The 10,470-nt window shown below is 36.1% G+C and overlaps 1 protein-coding gene across 1 annotated transcript; it reads right to left on the reverse strand.

Annotated features, from left to right (window-relative positions):
• Nucleotides 1-1,532: 1,532 nt before the first annotated feature.
• Nucleotides 1,533-10,087, reverse strand: LOC129001428 (suppressor of hairless protein-like). Its single transcript, XM_054428686.1, has 3 exons — nucleotides 9,781-10,087; nucleotides 4,640-5,915; nucleotides 1,533-4,014 (listed from the first exon to the last, which is right to left on the reverse strand). Exons 2-3 carry the CDS (start codon nucleotides 5,818-5,820, stop codon nucleotides 3,738-3,740), a joined length of 1,458 nt encoding a protein of 485 aa, XP_054284661.1. The 5' UTR covers nucleotides 5,821-5,915; nucleotides 9,781-10,087; the 3' UTR covers nucleotides 1,533-3,737.
• Between the last annotated feature and the right edge of the window lie 383 nt (nucleotides 10,088-10,470).

The raw sequence follows: 10,470 nt of genomic DNA on the forward strand, positions 1-10,470 counted from the left end.
TTACAGCAATACAAACAGCGTTACATCATCATTAACTAAAAATGCTAAATAATAGTTGGAAAAAACATCCGGGAATGGAGGAAATATGTATGCATTTAGGAAAATTGCTGCACCTTGAATGAGCCATGAGACTAGAAATAGTAGAGTTGCGCAACTGTTGAAATACGTGGGAAAATTCATTTGCTAATGAATCAGATGCTTGTAGATGCAATGGGACCGGTGTTTTATTGCTTGGCTTGTGTACCAATTAAAAATAACAAGATGGACTTAAGTGGCCGGTTAATTCCTGAGAATTAGGCTAGATTTTATATGTTTAGTAACTAGTCCCGGACCCAGCTTCAAATTAATGATCATCGCTGAACAGATAATTGATCATCTATTTTTAGTAACAAAACAATATATGATCAATCCCTTGTTCATATTTAATTCATATTTGGGCAAATAAATACTCAGTTTTGCTTGATTAAGTAGTTAAATCTGTACAATCTCATAGAATAAAACTGAAATCAGCAGTTGTTTGGATTTTAAATTGATGGTGTTGACTAAAGAATCAGCAATTTTCAACAACCACACATACAAACATCTTTTCAGCCATCCTATAGGCATCCATTGTACCTTCAGTTCCAATTCACTCAAGTATTTCCATACTATTTGTCGTTATATTGATATTGAATATACAAGTTGAGCATGTACGTGATACAAATGTAACCAAGGAATTTTGAGGGTTTGCGCGTATAGCTTCTCAGTTCGCCAGTACACTGCAACCAGGCTCCTCGCTGCTTAATCTGATGTGTACACCCTATGCATGAGAAATTTTTAAAATGATTGAATTTCCCACCGTATGTGAGGCCACTAATACGGTTTTGACCGCAAAAAACATATCCGATGCCGACATTCATCACTAGATGACTGAAGGTAATGGCCCTGATGCAAAAGTGTGGAAATGGGTTAATGAGTGTAAAAAATGGCCAAGAAAACCTTTGAGAAGTTTGGGCATCCATTGAAAACACAATTTATTCAGAAATGGATATTTTTTACAGCCATTTAAAAAATTCCTAACTCTTTTTAGTTTTACTCGCTATAATTGCATTAGTGCTACAAACTTCAATCATCTGGCAATAAAAGTCTGCAGCCAATATGTTTCTTACAGTCAAACTACATTACATATCATTGATATTAACGCAATCGGCAGGAGATTCAATAATTTATAAAAATATGAAGACACACAGCAAAGTGTGCATGTCAACTAAAGAGCTGCAAATGGCAAAATTCTGTTTACAAATCATCCCTGTAAGCGGCGAGGAGCCTTATTGCAGCGTACACAAACTAAGAAGCAATACACACAAACTAAGAAGCAATACACTAACGGCTCTTACTTGAAAAAAACCACTCTAGAAGCTTGGAATAGTTAAAAGAATGGAGGGGGAGAGAAGAGGGCAGTAAGCAAGGTATAAACAAGAACAAACTATTCACTAATTGAAGGAGCTTTTAACAAGAAGTAGGTGATAAAATATAAGTGAAATATAAATCGATAATATTAGTTTAATTAGCAATAGAAAATATGACTTTGAAATGTGTTCGTAAATTCTTTGTGACTACATAGTTTATTACAAAAGAATAAAAACTATCTAGAACTTTGGTGATTTGTATAAGATATAGGCCTACAATAGAAAGGTCATGTACGCCGCCATTTTAGTAGGGAAAAACATTTGTTTTCAATGACAAAATTATTAAAATAAATGTCTTACACTTAATTTTTCATGAGCAAACTATATTAAAAACTGATGAGCACTTGATTTATATACAAATAAAAGCATCCATATTTGATATTTATAAAACTTACGAGAATATTTACAATACATCAAGTGTCAGATTTCTGTTTATCTCTTTTAAAGTTTAAAAAATTAAATAACACTATTTAAATTACAAACCTATTTTTGATATTAATTCTACTTCATTTAGGCTGATCAACATAATTGTTTGTGGGAAATGAGAAATCAAATAGTCTAATACCAAATCTTCTGACAATAACTGCAAAAATAAATCATCAATATACACATATAAATATATCCCAAATTATTTTCTAAATATGAAACTAAAGTGACATATGCAAAGTTTACATTTAATTAAAACAATATCTTTTCACAGTCAAATCATACATCACATACAAAATAGTAAATGCAACACAAATTACACAAACATAACACACGGTTAAAACCATAAGATTCTTTCAATTAAAAAATTTCAAAATATAGGCATACTTTTTGTAAAGAATAAAAACAATAAACAAAGTAAGTCAAGGTATAAATAATGAGTATAAATAGAACACCACAAACATTGAAAACGTTATGTACAAAAATATACAAATTTAATTATCTTTTACAATATCATCTCTAAAGTCTACAGTCTGCTAAGTAAAGATATTATGTACAGAGAAATACTATCAACACCTACAACTAGGTCGTTATTTTGCCAATTTGTGCTGTGTATAACATGAGCTATCTATCATACAATGTTTTTTGAAACAATTAAATTGCTTCTAAATTGTTAATTGATTATCCTAAATAATTAAAATGCGTAAAATCACAATACTTACGATAGTTGTATTTTGTTTACAGTAGGCTCTCGGTACTGTATTCATCTTTTCATCATCCTACTATTTATTCATTTAAGCAACCTGAGAACTTATGTACAAAAGGATCTAGAGACCCTGAACACAAAACTACACCACTTTGTGATCCGTAAATGATGTAAGTTTTAGTTTTGTCCATAAATCACTTTTAATTACAAAGCAATAAACAGAGTGTATATAAATTTTTTTGGCTTGGACAGTGTTTAGTTTTTTAGGATGAAACCAAATTTAATAACACCATCAAAAGCCAAATACGTCTAATTTAATATGTTTTTCCCCCACTTTAAATTTTTAATTGTTACAGTCAACTAGCTGAGTGGTTATAATGCTCGTCTGACAATCAACAGTTTGCAGGTTCGATCCTGAGAAAAGTTAGTAGCTAATCGATAATTCCAAAGTGGACCCAGCTGTTCTTGATCATTGGGATTTCAATAAAATGTTCTCAGCTGAAATAACAGCTGACAGTAACAAAAACTGCACAGATTATCTTACTCCATTCTACACTTGCCTAGCACTCGTATTCAGTTTAAAATACGAACCTTGATAGCGTTGTTGTCTCAAGAGCAATGAAAACAAATTCAATTTCAAACAAAAATTACTTTTCGATCTAAATCCAAACAGATGTAAATGATTTATGTAACTGAACCCTATGCTCATTTTGTTTTAATATACCTAAGTGATTTTTACCGTTCAGATAAAAAGCCATGTTAAAAAGGGAATTTTGACTTAACACGTTGGGTATTATAAGACCCTTGGGTATGACAGGTCATGTAAAAGCTGGGTAAAAGCTAGGCGCAAAAAGAGAGTGCGAAGTAAGCTCTCCTCTTGTCTAAGGTAATTTAATGGTTCTTTTTTCCTAGAAGTAAAGCGGATGACCTATAAAATCACTCCTCCGCTCTGCGCGTTCCAAACCCGCTTATAGGAAAACCTGGCTTAACAGCTAGTGGATGGGTCAACAATGAGTTATTTCATGTTGAATTTGAGTGAGCCAGAATAAAAAATGAATTTAATTTTCGAAAGGTTTAAAAACCCACATAATACTATATACCTGGAACAGAAGGATGGGTAAGGTAGAAAACACTGTAACCTTAAATGAGTCCACTAACTAAATCCCCTGTGGCTGGTTCCATGGCATGTCTGTGATGGCAGGCAGTCTGTCCGCGTGACTATGGTTAGTGGCTCCTCGCATGATGTCGTCTGCTGGGGGACAGTGCGAGCGTGGACCTGGCTCAGGGGTATATGTGAATGTCAGTCCCGTCGCGTAGATGATGCCGTCGTTCCTCACTAGCGAGACAGGGACCTGAGTTGGCTGTCGGACCCACAGCCACTCCCCTCGGAACGATGAGATGTCAGGAACAACACACAGCATGCTCTCTTGGCACCTGGGACAAGAAGAAAATGTCAGTGGTAAATTTGACTTGTTTGGTGGATTGTATATCAAACTTGTTAATAATATGTAAAACGTATTGAAATTAAATTTGCTTGTTTCATACGCCATTATTTCTTGTACACCTCAGAATGTTTTTAAATAGTAATTTCCTTAAGGTGTGTATTGCAGATGTTTTTAGCTAAGACTAATAATACCCTGATAATAACCAATACAAGACAAGAAACAGGTCCTAAATAGGCATTGACATATTCTTAGGTAGGACATATCCAATTAAAATAGGATTAGACACTTGCAATAAGTTACTCTGAGTAAGTTTGGTCCAATTCGATCGGTCTCACACTCAGTAGTTTTATTTTAAATGGTAAAGCTTACCACAGTAGTTGCCTCCTAGGCGTCAAAGCTAATTAAACTTAAATCGGTATTTTAGTGAAATCTAACTAACTGGGACTTTCATTATGTCTATATAAAATGTTAACTAACGAGTTTTTAGGACCTTTATAAACACAAGCGTGCACAATGTTTTTAAAGATTCAAATAACATGTACAGTAGGCCTACTACTTTTCTCTTTAATCTCTATCAACCAACCAAAATCCATCCTTTCTTAAACTAAACTAACCTGTACATAGTCTCGGCCTCGACATCCCCAAACCACACTTGCAGGTTAGGTGTGAAGTTCTCTCCAGACAGCTCCAGCATAGCTACGTCTCCGCCTCCATTCAGGTGCAGACTGTGAACCACAGGAACAGGAGTCACAGGGTCTCTCACAGGGCCCATTCCCTCGTAGAACTGATACTCCGCCTTATCAGTACTGATAATAGTCCAACACGCGCCATCGTTGATCATCTCCTTGTTGGGTTCCTTGGGGCACGGAGTCGCCTGGAACTGGATGATCCTCTCTTGTGACAGACACAGGTACATTCTCTCTGTATCCTTCATGTAGAAGGCGCACTTGTGCAGCTGGGAGACCGGGTCGTCAGCTTCTAACAGTGCCATCTGCTTGTCTACTTTCCGAATAATTAACCTAGGGAGAGCCATACCTGTTACACTACACACTAGTTTAACCGTGCTGCCGTAGTGAACGTAACCGTCGCGAACACTAAACTCTTCACTTTCACTCTCGTCGTCGTCCAGCAAATGAATAGTGAACGCTCCCCACTGAGTGGAACTTGCGTGGAAATTTCCGTTCTCCACGTGCAAATATCGTGTGCTCACCGTTTGAGATCGCAGTCTATTAAACAAAGCGACTTTAGTACCACTGGCTATGCAAAGATCGGCGTTTTTCAACGATTGCTTTTTCTTGGACGGTTTTGAAATCACTTTGATGCGCTTACTGTGAAAGACACCTATGTCGTGGCCGTTGCCGTAGAACATTTTTACAGAGAGCATGAAATGTTTTCGCTTATCTGAGTCCGATATGTACAGAGTTTTAGCGGCACAATACTGTTTACCGTTGTTTAAATCTAGCTGCTGCATGTCTTGGTCGGAATTGCCAATACCGATAAACGCACACAGTTGAGCGGCTTGGTCGGACTCTCCGGTCCGTAGCAGCTTCTCTTGTCTTAGCCGCCAGCCTTCCCCATACAAGTAGATACAAGGCGGGGGACAGAAAAACCTCTTTTCATTTCCATAGGATTTTTGTGCTACTTTGGCGTGTAGGATGACGATGACCATGTCACTTCGCTCCCGCAGATACTTTTCCATCGCATCTCTCGTTAGTCGCTGTCGCTGGTCTTCAGGGCGATAGTAACGTTCAACCGGTGACAAGAGGCTGACTGCCATTCCGTACTGATGAGGCATCCTGTAGAGTATTTTAGGAGATAAGTCTCTTCTTGATCTTCATTATTACAGGTAAGTCAGTAGTAACAGAGTGCTCATTGTTCACAAAAACGTGACTGAAAAAAAAACACTTTAATTATAACATTTAACAACAATCTATAGTTTGTTATATCAACTGTCAACAGATTAAAACTGTAAGAGGTTCGTTCCATATTACCCTAATCATTAGAGAGCATAACATCTCTCCACAAGGGAAATAGGCCCACAAGCAGTGATCCGAGAATAATTTACCAAAACGTTAGAGTCCACATTATCACGTGCTTGGACAGTACCTTAATTCCTTAAAGGAGTAAAAAACAATTTAACTACTTACAGAAATTTATTCTTAAAAAGATGAACCAAAATAGAAACTGGACTGTGTTCAGCTTTCAGCGGAAAAAGGATCTGAGGAAAAATTCCCAAGAAACAATGCCCATTGGCAAGGCCAAGATAAAACAGCATATTATCTTAGGTTTCCCATGGAATAATTAACTGTTCTGTTATCTAAATCACTTCCGCTCCCACGATTTCTACGACAATTGTCCATCTATGGCCTTTTTGAATAACAATTTATTGCACATTTTCCCACAGTTGTACATAGTTGACCTACTGCACAGTTGATTGTTCAGCTTCATTCTTACAGAAATGTCTCAGAAGTTCAGCTGTAGGTTTACTACTTAGAAAACAGTGAGCGGTTGAGATTTACAAAATTTTAGAGTGGGCCTATTGAAACTATCAAATAATCTTTTAAATTAATAGATCCTGGTAATATAAGAGAAGATCTGATACATTGTAAATCTACCTAATAACGCTATTCTTAGAAGGGATTGGATTCGAAAATAAAAAAACATTACGCAACATTAATTACGGTTAGTATGAAGAAACCAGAGGTTGATACCAACATCGTTGTCAATTACATCAAAGTAAAATTCCCAAGCGTTTTTAACAATTTACTGGTAAAACAAAACACCAAAATTTACATGCTTTTTAAAACTAAAGGATAATTCAAGACCCGTGTACTTGAAGCCCTGACCAGTACCTTACGCCCCTTCGAGAAGCTGTTAAGAAATAAACATGTTTCAATATTTGTGTTCATATCTTTTGTATGAATTAAATTTCAGGAGGTGGACAGTTTCAGATTTATTGTATAAATATATTACGTAATTGTTAAAGTGAGACTCTGTTCATAAACATTAGGCCCTTGGTAGCCTATGTATGCTGTATGAATTGTCCCTAGAATTGTAAACTGCCTTTTTAAAAGGTCCACTTGTTTAGACTCCTTTCAAATGGCTAGTGATTAACGCCTTTTCAAATTAATACACATCAATAATTATTTTTGAGCGGAGTGAGCGAAGCTCTTATACGTCGACTCTTATGCAATTCTTAATACGCAAACTCCTCCTAGACGGCAAAACCAATTGTTTTCAAATTTTGCATGGTGCTAAAGACCATATCAGTGAGTGCTAAAAACGCATGTTGTTAAAAAATTCTCCAAGGAATCTGCCTCATCTTCAAAGTTTCAATGTAATCCTTATGGTACCGTAGCAGTATTTGGGACGAAAACAAAGGCATAAGATCAGCTGTTGAGTTTAATTAATTATTGTGACTTTTATCACGGATATTAGAACAGAAATGGATAATAAACAAACATAAAATTGTCTGTGTTTTTGACATAGGCTATTGTTCCTCTTCACTGAGAAACATTTTGTAACTATTTTATCACTCTAAAATGTATCTCTACACAATATTTTATCTATTTGAAATTGTGCCCTAGCGACTCCTCTCAATTTAGTGGACGCGTCTGCGAACGCCACCTAGTAACAAACCTGGGCTACTATGACCCAGCGACTTACATTCTATCTATATTAGGCCTAGTTCATAGAGAGCGACATGCATGGCAATAGGCCTACTGTGATTTCTAAAAATGATTTCTAATGCACAAAAATATTATTAGGCCTACACAATTCACCCAGCACATAATTTTTCTATTTAGTTTTCATAGGCCTACTTATGTCATAAATTACGCTAAGTAAAAGCGAAAATTCTTTATTGAAGAACTAAGTTGTAGCTCAACTTTAAACAAAAGTTTGTGTTTTGGAATGTCTAAATCAGACCGGCTTCTCAAACCATAGGAGATAGGGTGAGACAGATTTTGAAAAAGGTCGATATTTTTCTTAACAAATACAAAACAGTTTAAGATATAGATGGAGGGAAAAGTAAGAATTTTGTAGTTAGCAAAAAGTGTTTTACAGGAAAATGTACGACACTTCTTAAAAACTGTTCTGATGGCTTTCTTTTGTATATAACTTAGTAAAAAAAAAACTCTTTTAGAATTATACACTCACGTCCCCAAACTGCAACTGCATATGAAAGAAAAGGAAAAACCAGTCCGTAGTAAGCCATCACTAGAACTTTAGAGTCCAAAAATGTTGCCAAATTTCTTAATTAGAATATATTAGAACTCAATTTATTACAAACATAATCTTAGAGGTGTGTGAATTTCAACTGGGTGTCGATGTGAACGCACAGGAACTTAGTTTCTAAACAGGACGGAATAAAATGATTGTTGTCTATGAAAATTGCCAGGGGTGCTGTGTTTTCTTTGTTTCTGATATGAGATTTGATCATTTGAGTTTTGGCACTGTTTAAAAACAAGTTATTGCAGCTAAACCGTAATATTGAGCTGATTCGACCAATTGCTTTCATCCTGAGGTCGCGCACGCATGCTGCAGACAACGACAATGAGGTGTCATCAGGAAACAAACATACCCTACCCACAGATTCAGGCACACAACTTGGCAGGTCATTAATAAAAAGGATGAATAAGACTGGACCAAGCACCGAGCCCTAGGGAACCCCTGCAGTGATTGCTAGGGGAGGTGAAAATGCAGATTTTGAACAGTTGTTGTCATCAATGAAAGGAATTTGAACTGCCTGAGTTCTGCCGGTCAGATTTTGATTCATATAACAACAAAATATTCAAATCATTTAACAAATTCTTTAGGTAATGATGATGATGGCAGTTAAATAAAGAGAAGTGATGAAATGTTTTACAAAAAGAAGGTAGCTTACCAACCAGTAGGCCTAATATGAAAAATATATTATGCTAAGGTAAACTCTCTTTCACTGAGTTTAAACTTTAGGACAGAGCAGGGTTATAATCCGCTTTATATGAGCCTTCACTTAGTACTCAAACTTATGCTATGTATAAATGCATTAACTTAGGCCTATGAGAACTTCTTTTCTTGTTGTCTTAATGTTTTTTAAAGATATACACTTTCACAATTGAATAAAGTAGAACCTAGCCTAACTTAGTTTGAAATACGGAATCATAAACATTTCCTGAATTTTAATACATGGGTCTAGGATACGTTGTAATAGGCCTACAATGCCAGTAGCCATCAACAACACCAAGAATCCCACTCAATCAATGTAAGTTAAATCTTGGGACTGGGGAGGTGGTCCAGGGTTGTAAACAGTTACAGGCTAAGTTAGCCTAACTTAACTTATACTGGACCCAGATGTGATTTGACATTTAACCATCAATTAATCACACTATTAAGTAGTCTGTAGGCCTACCTGATAACAATATAAAACAAATGGATATGCAAAGGGTGTATCAGACCTAATAGCCTAATTTGTACCAAACAGGGCTATGCCTAATGCAAGAGATGGATAAGTGTGGTCTTCCAATGGTAAAACTAAGGTATATTACTGAGGTACAGAAGAATGAGTTTTATAAATTAACTAAGGTACAACGGTGTTTAAGGGATTAACTTTAGAAAAGTGAAAAAGTTTACAACTAGTTGAAAGTGTCACTAACATAAAGTGGCATCTCTAGACAGGCATAACCTAACCACAACCGGTGAGTAGCACTACGACTTCATCGGAGAGCTTGGCATTAATTTTAAAGAAAACATAAACACTTTGGTTGAAACATACCTAGAATAAGATAAAATCCACAGTAGCAATGTTTTAATGTAACTTCATTCAACACCAAATGCACTCAGACAGAATCAAAACATTGGAAACACCTGTTCACCCAGAGAATTTTCCGACACTGCTGCCAACACCACAACATCCAAAGCACTAATCGATCCTTCCCCTCACCATAGTTGTTGAGAGGGGGATACTACGACTAGCAAACTCAATTTTTCCGGTGTTGTCACTGTACAAGCGATAGATTTATAAAAACTCAATATTTTATTACCTATTTTGGTCAAAATAACTTTACCAAATAGTTTATTTAGAGAAATGTGTATAATCTAAGAACTTTGAATTAAGCGCGGGGCAATAAGTTAGCCAATGAAATCACAACACCAATCCCCTCTACCACAGTATGCGTACAGCTGTGTGTTCCTACTGGCAGTAGTGAGTGAAGTAGAGTTGCCAACATTGCCTTCCCGAAATCGCGAAGGATGGGTGAGTGAATGATTCAATTCATATGTTATTTTCCCACGGAGTCGTGTGAGAAAGAGAAAGAACATCCGTTCCCTTCATTTGATGCAGTACAGTTCTTCACATTGCTTATCAAATTACTCTCCTTGTTTACTAAAAAAAAATGGCCATCTAGTAATTAATTGATGACTGGAAACCAAAATGTTGGTCTTGCTTCTTGATGAATAATTTTTG

The sequence above is a fragment of the Macrosteles quadrilineatus genome, unplaced genomic scaffold, assembly GCF_028750875.1.
Source record: "Macrosteles quadrilineatus isolate MER2022 unplaced genomic scaffold, UCM_ALF_1.0 Scaffold_8__2_contigs__length_117827958, whole genome shotgun sequence".
Classification (NCBI taxonomy): domain Eukaryota; kingdom Metazoa; phylum Arthropoda; class Insecta; order Hemiptera; family Cicadellidae; genus Macrosteles; species Macrosteles quadrilineatus.